The 16,125-nt window shown below is 41.6% G+C and overlaps 2 protein-coding genes across 2 annotated transcripts in view; one reads left to right on the forward strand and one right to left on the reverse strand.

The window, feature by feature from the left end:
- Positions 1-1,746, reverse strand: part of plekhh2 (pleckstrin homology domain containing, family H (with MyTH4 domain) member 2) — a 39,209-nt gene extending 37,463 nt beyond the window's left edge. The window contains exon 1 of the mRNA XM_033612437.2: positions 1,583-1,746. The gene's annotated coding sequence lies outside the window, so the exon portion shown is untranslated. The remainder of the gene's footprint in view (positions 1-1,582) is intronic.
- Positions 1,747-2,259: 513 nt separating this feature from the next.
- thada (THADA armadillo repeat containing) overlaps positions 2,260-16,125 on the forward strand; it is a 122,373-nt gene continuing 108,507 nt past the window's right edge. The window contains exons 1-20 of the mRNA XM_033613828.2: positions 2,260-2,331; positions 2,758-2,839; positions 3,008-3,117; positions 3,658-3,788; positions 4,025-4,173; positions 4,282-4,314; positions 4,413-4,461; positions 4,592-4,785; positions 5,942-6,036; positions 8,303-8,526; positions 8,715-9,427; positions 9,685-9,839; positions 9,961-10,116; positions 10,314-10,421; positions 10,523-10,646; positions 11,943-12,088; positions 12,343-12,571; positions 12,680-12,815; positions 12,956-13,092; positions 15,453-15,599. Of these exons, the coding sequence (XP_033469719.2) occupies positions 2,767-2,839; positions 3,008-3,117; positions 3,658-3,788; positions 4,025-4,173; positions 4,282-4,314; positions 4,413-4,461; positions 4,592-4,785; positions 5,942-6,036; positions 8,303-8,526; positions 8,715-9,427; positions 9,685-9,839; positions 9,961-10,116; positions 10,314-10,421; positions 10,523-10,646; positions 11,943-12,088; positions 12,343-12,571; positions 12,680-12,815; positions 12,956-13,092; positions 15,453-15,599 (3,109 nt within the window). The 5' untranslated portion in view covers positions 2,260-2,331; positions 2,758-2,766. The remainder of the gene's footprint in view (positions 2,332-2,757; positions 2,840-3,007; positions 3,118-3,657; positions 3,789-4,024; positions 4,174-4,281; positions 4,315-4,412; positions 4,462-4,591; positions 4,786-5,941; positions 6,037-8,302; positions 8,527-8,714; positions 9,428-9,684; positions 9,840-9,960; positions 10,117-10,313; positions 10,422-10,522; positions 10,647-11,942; positions 12,089-12,342; positions 12,572-12,679; positions 12,816-12,955; positions 13,093-15,452; positions 15,600-16,125) is intronic.

Genomic DNA, 16,125 nt, shown 5'->3' on the forward strand with positions numbered 1-16,125 from the left:
CGAGAGCAGCAGCAGGAGGAGGAAGATAAAAAGCCTGGGTTTCTCTTCCAAGTAATAACCTCTCATTACCAGCCTGGCCTCCTCACGAAGAGACTGCAAACATGTGTGGAGGAAGGCCATAAACTGGTTTCCACTGGCTTATTTCTGTTGCCTGTTTGCTGTGGTAAACACTGACGAAGGCAAGGGGGAAAAATAGAGCACTCATCCCACAATACAAAACAACATGAATGACTATGGGCGAGGAATTTAACATGACATATTGCATGTGGATAACACTATAATGGCATACAAGCTGAGGAATTGTGATGCCATGTATCTATTCTTACATTATACCATTTCAAAAAGGAAAAAAAAAATGTTTTTTTTACTTTTAAAGATATCAAGATACGCTGTCAAACTAATCTTATATTGTTTTTAATATGCTGTTTACACTATATTGCTGTGAATCATCATAAGAGCAGGGTTTAAATGGACAAGCCTAATTAAGTTTTATTGTGAATTCTCTGTAAGACCACCCTCTCTCACCTTCTACACAATCCAGTTTATTAAGATTTAAGTTGAATAAAACCCTTGACTTACACTAATAAAAATCACAGTAATACACAGTAGTGCCTCTCAGTTGATCTTTTGAAGCTGACTCACTCGAATTTCCTTCTACGTACATGTTTTGCAGATATTAAGATCCTATGAGAATATTAGTCATTTTTCTATAATGGAGGACAGATATATTTTTTTCTCCAAGCATCATTCCACAGTGATGATGAAAGGATGTGTTTGGTGGAAAACCAAAGTCAGTTTAACCCCTGAACCCTGACTCTGGGCTTCTTTTTGTCTCTTTCTCTCTGTCTCACTTCCTGTTGAATAAAGTCTGTGTAAAGAGACCATGGAGCAGAATTTGCTGTCTGTGTGCCTCCCTGTGTTTTGGGCTGGTGATGTGCTGAGCCATTAAATCCCTTTTACGCACTGTTTATGTATTAAAATGAAGAGCTACTCCACCAGATTCTTTCAGTATTTATACAGAGACTGAAAAAGTCGACAGCGGGGCAACATTCTGGGGCAAAATGTGTAACTTTAAATTGTTTGGGCCACTTTAAAATTAATTTACAGAGACTATGACACATAATAGCTCAGGTATTATTGTTTCCTGTTACGTCACAAGAATAATTTTAAATTTAATTTACAAAAACACATATTTTGGTGTCTAAATTTTAGGGTTGTAGCTCTAAAAAAAGCTTAATATGACACTAATTATCAAAAGACACAAATTTCACCACTTTCTTTAATTTAAACTGTGTATTTATTATCAGTAGTGACAAAACAATACAGTATTCACATCCATGTGTCCAACTTAATCACCAATTTCACATCACTATGTGATACCAAATAGCGGCCAACTGAGAAACACTCACATTCAGCAAAGATTCAGTGTTAATTTGTCCCACAGGTGAATGTAAAACACCGTTTGAACCATTATTCCTATATAAAAGACCTTTAGCTAAAGCCGTGCCATTGAGACAGACAACCCTGCGCCGTTTCCTATTTAATTAAAAACTGAAATTTTCTTCAAAGTTTCTCGACTTACCCTTGAGAATATTTGATGGACAGGAACTATACGAAGGACTTCACGTCATGTCGACTCCAGCGTCTGTACATTTCTTGTTATTCCTGTGGAGAAAATCCTAATTCATGAGTAAAACGGTGAATTTCTCTCTTGCCCAAAGGATTTCATTTCAGCTCTCAGGAGAAAGTTGGAGACGGGGTTGGATTGAGAGGGTGTGGCTTCGCACAATACGTCCAATCACATATTTAGCGGGCGTTTCCCTGCGCTGGAGGACCACTCAGTATGTGTGTGATTGACATGGGATATTCACCAATAGTAAGCCGGAGCGCTATTTTATGGACAGACCAGAGCGATAGATAAGAACAGACCAGCTTCTGAAGGCGGGCTGTAACAATTTGTCGGAAGTGACGTCTTACATGTGCAGCATGGACCACAGGTCTGTCAACGGTGCGAGAAAAATAAAGGAAGCTAAACAAGTGTGGCTTCAAAGTGAAAGTTTTATAAAGTTCAAACAAGTCTGTAAAGTTTCTCCAAACATAATTTTGTTTAAAAAACATTTTATTTCAATAGTAAAATAAAAAAAATGACATAAACATTCACAAAAACAGGTATTAGTGGCATTTTGTTTTGTTATTGGTGATGTTTTTTCAAGCCATTTTTATTCTGAAAATATATACCGGAAGTTAACACTTTTTATCCCGCAACTTCACTTTCGGCACCGCAACCAGCAGAATCAGAGGACCTCCAAGTAAACCTCATGCTGAATTGAGGTAAATGCTACTAATATTTAACTTAACACTTTAATTTCGCTGTTTGGCTGATATATTGTTGTGTCGTTGTTTCCGTGTTTAGACGCTGTGTCTCGCTTTTTAGTTTTGGACGCAGAGTCAGTGACAGACAGCTAGCAATAGTTGGCTAACATTAACGTTACTTCTAGCAGCAGGAGTTTTAGCTAAGGTAAAGCGAAATGTGGGGTAACCGTGGAAAGTGTGGACATTAAGTTGTCATGTGTGTTTTTGTGTGTGAGACAGACAGACAAACAGTCAAGACAGGGTTTGGGTGTTACATATAAGGAGAAACAGTTAATTTGCTAATACCAGGTGTTTCTTTTATCCAACCTCCAGTATTGCTCTAATGGAAAGCTTAACCCTCAAACACTCATGGATATAACATAACTGTGTTTGCTCCTCACACAGGGCAGAGTCATGGTGGTGAAGAAGAAGACAGCCAGAGTAGAGGCTGTGGTTTTGGAGGAGGAGAAACTACACCAGCTGATAGGTAATGTGACCAAACTACTGACCAGCAAACTAACTGTTGTTACTAGAAACAGAGACCTGTAATTAATCCCATTGGTGCTCCCAAAAAGATAAAGGTCAGAACACTTATCTACCACATTATATAGTATGTCATAGTATTTGATGTCTAGCAATGTGTGATCTTTCCCAGCATCCCTGTCTTTGGATGGAGGAGAGGATGGAGTCAGGCAGGTTGCCCAGACCCTGCAGTCCTGCTTGGAGCTGACAGATCCAGTGCAGCAGATCCAGCTGGTTAAAAAGGTTGGTTTTGGTAGCAAAGTGAGGAATTATAATAATATAATAAATAGGGGTGTAAATCACAAGCTTCATCACAATACAATACTATATAGATTCCTTAGACAACGCTACAAGTCTGTGGCGATACAATTTTGATTCAATTTGATGCAGGGACTTGTGGTTGATAATGAGACGACATTAGTAAATATGTTTGGAAAGGAGGTGTGCATACAGAAATTGTGGCAAAGAGGGCCATGGGAATTTCAAAATAAAGGCACATCTTTAAGATGACGATATGTATCGTTTTCACTTTGCATTGATGATATTGGATTGTTGATCACTGAATAAATAAATCCATCCAGATCCATTACACCCCCAGTAATAGAGTACCTTCCTGTCATCTTCAACTTGCAGGGATTATGTTGACTTTATAGACAAATGGCTTGATCAAACACATTGTATAACAACAAGATTAGTGTGTGTCTACAATGATAATCACATTATTTAACAAACTTTGTGCTACCATATACATTATATGACCATTGTGTGTCCGCACTGCACCAGGCAGGGTCCCAGCTGGAGGCACTGAGTGAAGAGGAGCCTGATGGAGCTCTTCTGGATGCCTGTCTACACACCCTGTCTCTGGTCTACACCTCCCTGCAGGCCAAGAACCCCCTACGACGAGCCATTGCCAGGTACATAGCTAAATTTGAGTGTTCTTAGTTTGAAACACATCTGTTCACATAAATGAGATGGAGACTATAAGGTCATTTCAGTGGCCAGTTGCTCGTGAAGCAACCAGTTTTTATTACAGATTTTATTCCGCTTTCAAATAGCAAACAGCAAGAATTGATCCTTCTTTGAAATTGCAAATCTCATTATCTGTGAATCTGGTCCCTGATCAATAACATTTCATTTGTTGCTTTCTCAGTGCCTTAGGTTCAGTGCCAGCCTGGCTACAAGAACGGACTGTAAACAGTTTGTCTGCCTGCTTGTCTGACTGTCTGTCCAAGGCAACTTCAGATCAGTATCCACACATTGTAGACACCATCACTGCCTGTCTGGATGGCTTCAGTCCCGGTGAGCGGGTTATTACCTTTATTCTTACTGCACACTTCACTACAGATATCTGCTAAATTATAATTCCTGTTGTAGAATAACTAACTTTCCAAAATTTCTTATCTCCAGGTGAGAGATGCATCAACAAACTGCTGGCTGAAGGTTAGTATCCAGCTTTCTTGTTGTGGAATAACTTAAAGTGAGGAGTTTCTATTTTTAAAAAGCCTCTCATTGACTGTCTTCTCATCTCCTCTATGTAGTGTTGCAGTTCCTTCACAAGGGATTGAGTGAATACCTTCACCAGAACAGGTATAGAAGCAAATTCTGTACTCCATATTTCTCGATATCACTTTTGCTTTGTACTTAGATTTATACTTTGTGACCATATGTTGCTAATTGTTGATCCATGTGTCTCTGTCGCCCCCTGCTGCTGCTCAAGTGGTCTAGCAGGACGTCACATTGCCCAGGCCCAGCTGATGCAGTCCTGCCTGGCTGCGGTAAAGACCTCCATGCTGGTAATCCAGAGATCCCAGGGGATCATCAGCACTGCCCTGCAGGCTGAACAGAATCATTGCAAGCTGGACGACACACTGAGCAGCCTCCTGGGCTGCTACACACACATCCTCACTGATGGTAAGAAACAGGACTGAAAAAATGTAGAAACACCAGGAGTATACAGAGACATGTGGACCTTGTTCCCAATGTCTCCCAGTGTTTATTGGGAGGTAAACGTCTCTTAAAGGAGCACTTCACCCCCCATATGTCAGTTACTCACCCCATGGTTCGTTCAATTCACAGAGCTTTTCTTGCGTGCCTCCATGATGAACGAAGAATCCAAAAATAGAGAAAATTCTTGATGAATTTAAGTAAAAGGGGTCTACATTTAACAACAGCAGATCTACATCAAAACATTTGTTTGCAAACTGTCACAAAAACTCATGGAGTTTAATCCAAGTCTCATTCATCCAGTTTGATTCTCTCTTCAAAGCCAGACCATCTACAGCTGCCTTGACCAGTTAGTTTGTTTGAGTTATTGTCTGAATTTGGTGTTTTAAAGGGTTAGTGTGGACTCACCAAAGTCACATGATAACTTAAAAAAACTAACTGATCAAGGCAGTGGTGGACCAGCAGCCCTGCGTTCAGCAAGGTAAAAATATGTTTTTTTGTCAATGGAGTCTGGCTTTGAATAAAGCATAGGTAAGTTTAACTTTTAGATCAGTTTTGATATAGTTTTGCTGTTAATAAAAAGTAGCCCCCTGTGACTTCAGTTCATCAAGAATTTTCTCAGTTTTTGAGTCCTTCGTTCACTGTGGAGGCATGCGAGAAAAACAAAGTTTTCTTCATGAATTCAATGTAACAAAATGTGAGTATTTGAGATAATCATTTGGCTTGTTAAGTGTCTCTTAAAATCAATTGTCAGTTTTCATGATGACATAAACTAAAATAAATATTTCCTGGGAAATTATGTATTTTAATATGAAATGTATTATTAATTACTGATTACAAACATTTTTGAATGATACTGATTATGTTCACAAACAAATCCGTTCCAAGGAGCTTCACATGATCAGATGGAGTGCAGTGCCTTGCTCAGTGGAGTCTCAGTTGTAGTAGCTGGAGGTCATGTAGAATATTTTTCATGAGCTTCCCAAACTCCTGATGGCTCCAAGATGTTAAATGATGGCCATTTATACTTACTGTATAAGTATGAAATAAGTAACCAAAAATACCTCCATGTACATACTTTCCTCTCACTTCTTTCCTCCTCTGTTTCCTTTCCTGCTTCTAGAGGAATTCATCCAGTCAGTGCAGAGTACAGCCGGTATGGCTGTGGTGTTATTAATCAGGTCTGTCATTGGTTGTGGAGATGAAGTTGCCTCTGTGGTGAGTTGAGGATAAAGAACTCTGGATTATGCACATTATGTAAACATTGTTGAGAACATTTACTTATGTTCTGAATGAGACTGAGTTGTAAAGTAATGATCGTGGAAATAAATGTCTTTCTTTAACATGCAACACAACAAATACAGTACAGGCCAAAAGTTTGGACACACCTTCTCATTCAATGCGTTTTCTTTATTTTCATGACTATTTACATTGTAGATTCTCACTGAAGGCATCAAAACTATGAATGAACACATGTGGAGTTATGTACTTAACAAAAAAAGGTGAAATAACTGAAAACATGTTTTATATTCTAGTTTCTTCAAAATAGCCACCCTTTGCTCTGATTACTGCTTTGCACACTCTTGGCATTCTCTTGATGAGCTTCAAGAGGTAGTCACCTGAAATGGTTTCCACTTCACAGGTGTGCCTTATCAGGGTTAATTAGTGGAATTTCTTGCTTTATCAGTGGGGTTGGGACCATCAATTGTGTTGTGCAGAAGTCAGGTTAATACACAGCCGACAGCCCTATTGGACAACTGTTAAAATTCATATTATGGCAAGAACCGATCAGCTAACTAAAGAAAAACGAGTGGCCATCATTACTTTAAGAAATGAAGGTCAGTCAGTCCGGAAAATTGCAAAAACTTTAAATGTGTCCCCAAGTGGAGTCGCAAAAACCATCAAGCGCTACAACGAAACTGGCACACATGAGGACCGACCCAGGAAAGGAAGACCAAGAGTCACCTCTGCTTCTGAGGATAAGTTCATCCGAGTCACCAGCCTCAGAAATGGCAAGTTAACAGCAGCTCAGATCAGAGACCAGATGAATGCCACACAGAGTTCTAGCAGCAGACCCATCTCTAGAACAACTGTTAAGAGGAGACTGCGCGAATCAGGCCTTCATGGTCAAATAGCTGCTAGGAAACCACTGCTAAGGAGAGGCAACAAGCAGAAGAGATTTGTTTGGGCCAAGAAACACAAGGAATGGACGTTAGACCAGTGGAAATCTGTGCTTTGGTCTGATGAGTCCAAATTTGAGATCTTTGGTTCCAACCGCCGTGTCTTTGTGAGACGCAGAAAAGGTGAACGGATGGATTCCACATGCCTGGTTCCCACTGTGAAGCATGGAGGAGGAGGTGTGATGGTGTGGGGGTGTTTTGCTGGTGATACTGTTGGGGATTTATTCAAAATTGAAGGCACACTGAACCAGCATGGCTACCACAGCATCCTGCAGCGACATGCCATCCCATCCGGTTTGCGTTTAGTTGGACCATCATTTATTTTTCAACAGGACAATGACCCCAAACACACCTCCAGGCTGTGTAAGGGCTATTTGACCAAGAAGGAGAGTGATGGAGTGCTGCGGCAGATGACCTGGCCTCCACAGTCACCGGACCTGAACCCAATCGAGATGGTTTGGGGTGAGCTGGACCGCAGAGTGAAGGCAAAGGGGCCAACAAGTGCTAAACACCTCTGGGAACTCCTTCAAGACTGTTGGAAAACCATTTAAGGTGACTACCTCTTGAAGCTCATGGAGAGAATGCCAAGAGTGTGCAAAGCAGTAATCAGAGCAAAGGGTGGCTATTTTGAAGAAACTAGAATATAAAACATGTTTTCAGTTATTTCACCTTTTTTTGTTAAGTACATAACTCCACATGTGTTCATTCATAGTTTTGATGCCTTCAGTGAGAATCTACAATGTAAATAGTCATGAAAATAAAGAAAACACATTGAATGAGAAGGTGTGTCCAAACTTTTGGCCTGTACTGTATAACAACTCATAGTGTAAAACCCAGCTACGTAAAACAGTATTAAAATGTAAATCAACAAGGTAATGCTCTCAATTAATTTATTAATTGTTTAGTCATATGAAATGTCAATAAGTTGTGAAAAGTGTCCATCACAATTTCCCCTCAGCCTGAAGTGATGATGTTAAATTGCTTGTTTTATGCAACCAACTAAAGCAGTTCCAGATTAATGCTAAATTAATACTTTCATTTGAACAGCATTATAAAAAGTAAAAAAGCGTAGCAAGAAATACTTCCTGTCTGCAGGTCCTAACAAGGCTTTTAAATATTTATAATCTGATCTCATTCATGGTCCTAAATTCTTCCAAAGGCACACACAATTCGAACATACAATAGAATGGAAATGTATAAGTAATGACATAAAAAATATCTGCCGAAATATTTCTTGCAAAAACCTATAGTCATTCTCTGAAAATGTTCTTGGTTGTTCTTATCTGTGTGCGTTTGTTTGTCAGGTGTGCAGTTTGCTGCGTAGCTCGGCGCAGGGTTTGGACTCAGCTCCTCAGTGGCTAAAGCAGAGGTGTGAGGGTCTGTGTACCAGTGGGCGCCCACCGGGTGTCTCTCTGTATTTATGTCATGGGGCTCTGGCCATGTTGAGCTGGAAGGGTGCTCTGCCTGGGCCTCAGTGGGAACAGCTGCTGCTGTCGGTCCCAAACACGCTCCTGGATCTAGATGTCAGGTGGGTTTGTTAAACCGATCCCTACTCAGTACTGGGTAGTCCAGGTTGTAACCCTTTCTCAAATTAGAGTTAGTATCGAAAGTCCTTTAAAACAGATAATTAAGATGCTGCCCAGAGTAATATTATGTGTGACTACTTGACCTCTGTGAACCATCTCAAGAGTGGGTCTGTTTTTTTCTTTGCTGTAGTATAAAGGAGTCCAGTACAGCCATGGTGGTTGCTCGGGTGCTGACCCTGTGGAGTGGTGCTGCCCTGGACTGTCTGCAGGGAGAGAGGCAGCCCTGCCCTCCCCACCTTCAACAGTCCCTCAGTGGAGGCTCAGAGCTACAGCGACACCTGCTGGAGCATATCTACTCCCACTGGGAGCACCCACTAGACGGAGTCCGTCACCAAACCCGCTCCCTGTTCCGCAACCTTCTCCTCCTCCATCAGCACACCAACCTGTCCATCTCTGACCCAACCAATGACTCCTACATCACAGAGCTCACCCAAAGCCTGCTGGGACTTGAGTGGCACATGCGGGGGAAGTATGGCTCCTTGGGCTGCCTTGTGGAGCTCTATGGGGCAAGGTACCTGCTTGGCATCCAGCCTCAGCTGCCTTCATGTCTCCTGGGCCTGATGGGTGACCAGACCTTGGCTCCTTATGCCAGCGACCTCCTGGAGAGGCTGTTTGTCAGCCACAAGTCACAGCTGGCCAGTGAGGCTGGTGCAGCCACAGAGGACTGGATGGAGCGTTGGCACCAGACATGGGTAACCCCCTTGCTACAGGTGCTCTGCCGAGCCAGACTGGATCAGACCACGTACATTCTGGACTATTTCCTGCCTAAGTTGCTCCGCTGCAGCCCCTCCAGTCTGGCGCACATGGTGCAGGCCCTGCAGGACACACCACCATGCAGCACAGGTAGGAGCACAAATACACGTCTGCACACAAAAAAAATTCACATGCTAAGTATCTGCATCTATTTTCTCTCTTTCCTTCTGGTCATTCTCATGATATGTCAGCTGCACAATAATGTCTCTCAATTTCAAAAAGCATTCTGTTGTGGTAAGAAATATGTTCAAAATGTTTTCTCCACAGTTACAGTGGAAGCATTCTTTAACACAGTTATGACAAAATTTACAACTGTTCTAAAATTGCTGTTATTCTTTTTTTGTTAGGTCCTTCAGGCAGCAGGGGGGCGCTGGGAGCTCTCATGACGTGCCTGCGGGCAGCCAGAGCCCAGGGTGTTGTTCCCTCTTCAAAGGAGGGTCTGTGGGGAGGACTGGTGCCCCTCTCCCTACTCCAACAAGCACTGGTACACAAACATGATCAAGTGAGTGTCTGTATCCTCATGTATGTGTCCTTTGTTTTCAGTGTCGTAGAATTTTCATGAATTTTGTATGGCTTATATCTTGGATTTCCACACTCATGTGTCGTCAAATCCTACCGTCCAGGTGAGGATGGATGCTTTGGGCTTAGTGTGTGAGAGCCACCGCAGCACTGAAGCTCTGACCTCACAGGAAATGGACCTGATGCGCCACTTCCTGCCACCTAATCTCAACAGTCAGTCACCAGGTGTCAGACAGCAGTCAGTCAGCCTGTTGAAAAAGGTCAGCTATTCACCTCACATTGCATTTTTTAAAAGGGATTTTAGTTTCTCACTCATTTTGAGATGTGAAGCTGGTAACAGTCAGCTTGTGGGCTGGAAGCAGTTTGTACAAGAAAATGAAAAAACACCTTGATGGCACGATTTAGTAATCAGATCAGAAATACTGCTAAATGGAGCTTGAACTCCTCTACTATACAGCTGCTCTGTAGAATGAAGGACAGCACCGTGCTGCTGCAGAAGAGACTGGTCCAGGAGAGAGACCAGGAGCAACGAGACAGAGACCAGCATACACTACACCTTTACAAGGTATGTAACATACCTAACACAACAAAGCAGAGGTCTGCCTGAGTCTTTTTCCTTTGTAAAAATGAAGTAAAGGGCTCTTTGTGTGTTTGTATGTGATGTAGGAGTTCCTGCATTGGCTGTGTGTGAGGCTGCTGGAGGTTTTGCTTCCTGGAGCTTCCTTCTCTAAATGCCTTATGTCCCTCCACCTGCTGTGTCTGCTGGGCGAGCTCTTCACCTACAGCACTGGTACGTCTGCTCTTCATCAGCAGCAGTCATATATGGCTTACCAAACTTTACAAAACATCACAGCTGTGCAAAAATATGGTTGGTTTTATGGCAAATCAAGTATCTTGCTAAAGTAGATTTACAATACCAGCATTTTAAAATACATATATGCAATAAGTAATTGTAATGCATACGATTATGTATACCTGCCTGTAGGACGTCACTGATTTTGTTTATCTTGGTGTTGTTATGATTGGCACAGTCGTCATTTCATTTATTTTCAGTGCCAGAACTTCTTCGGCTTCCTGGTCATACAGTATGTATAGTACATAACATTGATGCTAATGCCGAGTATGCACTAGAAGACTTTGAGAATACTTTTAAAAGACTCAAGTGTAATGCTCTCTCACATCTAAAGACAATGTGAGTTTTTAGTCACACAAAATAATATTCCCTTTGAGATAATTTCCCATTCTGCTCCTGGCTGAAAACATTACACCAAACTCCTTTTAAGAAATATTATTATAATTAAGACATTCTAACAATTCTTCTTGTGTCTGCAAAAACACTAAACTATAGAAACCCAAGATAAAAGGTGTTATATGTCAATAATATTCTTGTCAATTTGGCATCAATATGATCCATGAAGATAAACTGTATTGGTGTACAAACTTTACATTTTGGATTTTGTCGCCTCAAATCGCTACCAGCCTCTGTTGGTTAGCTGTGCTATTTTAGTGGGTGAAGACTGTGGGAAAAAAATAATAAAAGTGCTGGTTGGTGGATCAGATAAATGCCGAATTAAACACTGACTCTTGTTGATCCCACAACTCCTCCAGTTTCTTGTTCATTTCCACAGTCAAAGAGAAGAGAAACTCACTCACATTCTTGCACTCCTCATGTTTACTGTCTACCTGGTTTGCTCCTTCCTGTTTGGTGCTTGAGAAGAGCGTGCAGAATAATATTTAAAATGTTTGATTTTACTGGAATGTCAAGACGAGTTTGGCGAAAGATTCATCCAAGAACTCAGGGCCGAGTGTTACATCTCATCCAACACGCTCAGAGCAGTTTGGAGTTCAGTGCTGTTTTCAAGGACACCTCAGTGTTGATGCCTGGCACATTCATGTAAAACCAGCGGCCAGCTCACATCTCTGGAATACATCTTTCTGTTGGTGCCTGGAGCAGCAGTCTATCCATTACTGGCCAGCCTCTTTACTTTGATGCCAACCTGACGCTCCAGCTGGCTCAGCGTATGCTCTCTTGTCACTCACAGTCCTATCCTGTGTTTCTTCTCATCTACCTCTCTGTTTTCCTCAGGCCCCGATGTGTTTGCCCTCGGTGAAGTCGTGACATCCTCCCATGCTCAGAATGTCCTCTACAGTGTTGCCAGCAACTTCCTGGAAGTCAAACAACTGGCGTCAGTGTTACTACAGCAACTCCCACCATCAGCCGTGGGACTACAGGTTAATATGAGGACCAGGCACAGTCAGTGCACTGAAAATAATCTGCATGAAGCATATTATATCCTAAAATGTGACAGTTAAGATGTAGCATCTTTTTTTAATTTCGTCAATGTAGTTTTTGTTTTGTGCTGACATTAGTTTTTAGCGTTGTAATTGGTGGTAATTACGTTCCAGTTGCAGGAGAACAATCACTGACTTGTACTGTATACTCAAGTTGTTATCACTAATATCACCTTGCTTCTTCATGATGTGAGGTGCCAGAGAGGATGCGCTGTGTCCTTCAGGCTGCTCTGGACCTCAGCACCAGCACCAAGCCTTTTGACAGCGTCACAGCAGCCCACCTCCTCAACCTGCTGCTCCACCAGCCGCACCTGAGCCAGGCTCTGCTGCACTGTGCCCAGGAGCAGGGCCTCGATTTCCACCTTCCCTCCTCACCCACCCAGGCTTCTGAGACAGTCATCTTGGAGCGCAACACACTGGCTGGTAAGATCCATGCATGCATAGCCCTAATACATAATATAATACATGTGTGTATGCATGTTGATACTGAGTAGAACAAATATCAAGATTGAATTGTTCTTCTGTCCTCAGTGATTCAGTTCCTGCTGCACTGTCTGCAGTTGGAGGTGTCGAAGGCAGAGTCATCTCTCTTGCAGGCGGCTGCTTCCTATCCTCTCTACGGCAGAGCCCACTGCATCACTGCTGTCCTGCAGCATCTAAACACTGAGTGAGAACATGAATCACAGTAACACATACACACATTAAACTACCTGTTTCCATTTGGATCATTTGGTTTGTTGTTGGCATGTATTTAAAGAGCTTTACCTTAGCCATATACTAATTAAATGTATGTTTGTGTGTGCTTAGGAGTTTGAGCCAGACTGAGCAGTGGAGGCATCTGGTGTCAGAGCTGATCGCTGTGTGCTACCGGATGTCTGATGTGGTCTCCCCTGTAGTCCAGAGCTCCTCCCCAGAGGGGCTTATCCCCATGGATACTGATTCAGGTAATCAGATTGATCGATCGGATCAGATTGGTGCATACACTTTAATATTTTTATCCTAAACCTCACACTTCTAATTCTGTGAGGTTGTTTGTACACTTTTTCCATTATATTATTTTCTAAATTGAGATTTGTTTTGCGGGTCCTTGAATGCAGCTCAGGTGGAACTCTTCATTAGTTCTTTTTTCCTTAGTGGCAGTTTGTGGAGTTTGAGTCGTGAGGCGGATAATTGATCCATCAATCCAGTCAGCTCTGATTTGATCAAGTGATCAGAGGAGCAGCTCCTGCTGAGGCGGGTAAATGCAAATGTTTAGACCCAGTGCAATGAACGGTTAAGTTTTACTTTCACTGCTCTGGCAATGTTATTGTGGCCGGCTGCCACAAATAACTGAATGTGTTGGAAACCCTACTGTGCAAAGTTTTTGTAAATTGCTTCTTTAAAGCAGCTGTGCGGAACTTTACGTTTTTGTTGATTATAGCGCCCCTTTGGTTGAAGCAGTATGACACCCACAGCCTGGTGTCGTAAAATCTCTACTGCAACCGGCAATTACCGCATGCATTTGTTTTGGAGAGCGAGAGGAAAATCATAAATGTTCTGGAGTAGCTCTGAATTTCTTATAAACTGAGGACAACTGCCTGCTGTATATTTGTGTTCATGGTCACAGTCACAGATAATTTTGTGGCGTTTGTTGTATTGTTACTAGACAAAAGCGGTTCACATTAGCTAACATTACATTTAGCTTGCTTATAACTTCCATGTCGTCATATATTGAAGTGAAACAACGTCTAACAAGTTGCGCTATATTCTCTAAATAAAAACAAAAACTACATACCTGTCGATTAGGAAAAGGGCCAACTCGGGATCAGTTTTAAAACCTTTCAAATCTCTCCGCTCTCTCCACTTCGTGAATGCCCGACTGAGGTTTACACGCATTTGGGCTCAAGCCCTATCATTGTCCCGTTTAGCCTTCTTTTGTTCTTTTTCTTTTAGATCCTTCTCCTGCTCCTTCTTTATCCGCCATGACATCAAAGGTACAACCAAGTCCTTATAGATACATCTGGTAAAACTGTTATGTGTTCAGCAATGCCCGTTGCGTACCGCTTACTCGAAGAACACTCTCTGTAAACACAGCTCTTCTTCTTCTCTCAATTTATTGGCGGATTGCAAACAACTTCCTACTGTACAAGAGACTACTCCCTACTACATGTCATTTAGCCTGTTTCTTAAATCCTACTCGTAAACACAGCTCTTTCTTCTTCTGTGGTTTAATGGCTGCGGGCCACTGCAGGCGTGCAGACTTACTTCCACCTCCGGGTGCCGCATTCTGATGTGCTGACTTCCGCTGTGTCCGACCCGACTGAGGCTACGCTAAATAGCCATATAGAGAAAGGCTTTTTTGTCACCGTTGGATTCAAATAAATATGCAGCTCTTCGGGGGGGGAACTAGGGACAGTTTTATAAATGGTAAAAAGTTCTGCACAGCTGCTTTAAACTGCTGAAGTTAGCTTTTATCTTGAGCATTATCAATGCCAAAGTGCTATAAAGGGTAGTTGTTCCGCTTTATTTGTGGGCAAGTTTTGTTCATGAAATGTTACCCAAGAGTGACAAGAAGTTCACACTGCAGTACTTAAAATCGTGCTTTTGGAAATCAGCTGACAAAAACGTAACACCTGTAGAAGAATGCTGAATATATTTTCACTGTTCATTAAATTGTCCTGGCTTAGAGTGCAGCATAAAAACAGTGTTTCAACAATAAATACATGCAACATAAAGAGTCTAAAACAGCTGTCACTCACTGCAAAAGTGTATGCATAATATCCAGTCAACATGCAATAAGATGGACAGTTCTGTTATGAATGCAAATGATTTTGAAAACACAAGCAGTTCTCTTAAATCCCTCGTAAATGCCACTTAAGAATAAATCTGCTCACTCAAGTGGCTCTTGCATGAGGTCCACTGTGTTTATGTCTATATGATCCTCTTCATTTGTATCATAAGTACATTATACTAAATATAATGTGTGTGTCCAGAAACTAAAATTCTGGAAAACGAAAGAAACAGAAGGGTCTCACTGAGCATGTAAATCCTGGATTACATTGAATCACTGTTTATTATAGACAGTACAAGAGAACAGATTTTTGGAGAATGATATGGTAACCAAAAACACTCAGTCAGAGGGTTTAATTTTTACTGCAGGTTATATTTTGTTAAATATCAACAAAAATAACATTAATAGGGAATTTGTGGGACAGAACCATAGTTTTAATTGATAGAGGCATACAGGTAAGGTCATGGAAATTTTTACAAGGACCATGGAATATTATGATGTGCTATTTGTGTGTGTCTGTGTGTGTTTGGACAGAGGCGTCAGCAGGTCTGCAGAGGATCCTGCAGGAGATTCAGCCCAGGGACACCAATGACTTTTTCACAAGTGCCAGAGAGCTGGAAACACACCACGGAGAAGACCACACACAGACCCAGACTGCACACACACCATCACTGAACACAGGTGAGTTAGAGATTATACTGATGCTGTTCAACTTTATGGAGACAAATATCTTGTAATGCCTCACTAGTCTCTCACTTTTTTTTTAGTGTTCTTAAATATCAAAGTAATAGAGTCTGTGCATTTATGAGTACATGGAACTGTTAATAGCACAGCTTCCTGCAGTCCTCTGTTTGGCAACATTATACTTCCTATTTACATCCCCAAAAAGATCATGGAAAGTGTTGTTCCAAAATTTAGAGCATGTTTAACCCCCTAAATACAAGTGAGACGTAGAGGTAGTCAGCAGTAAGAGTGAACTTTTTTTTTTTTTTTTTTTTTATGTTTTGTTATCAATACTTTTAGACATTACTTATGGTTAAGATATCCCATCTACATGTCTGTTACATTCATGGAACACTGACATTTTCCATTTCCCTTATGTTGAATACCTGTGTGCAGATGGAAAAAAGGGGAGCCCATAGTGTCAGACTTTGAAAACCCTTGCATTAGGTTTATTTTTTACTTGTGATAGAAATGGATTTGATTA

The sequence above is a fragment of the Epinephelus lanceolatus genome, chromosome 17 (assembly GCF_041903045.1).
Source record: "Epinephelus lanceolatus isolate andai-2023 chromosome 17, ASM4190304v1, whole genome shotgun sequence".
NCBI lineage: Eukaryota > Metazoa > Chordata > Actinopteri > Perciformes > Serranidae > Epinephelus > Epinephelus lanceolatus.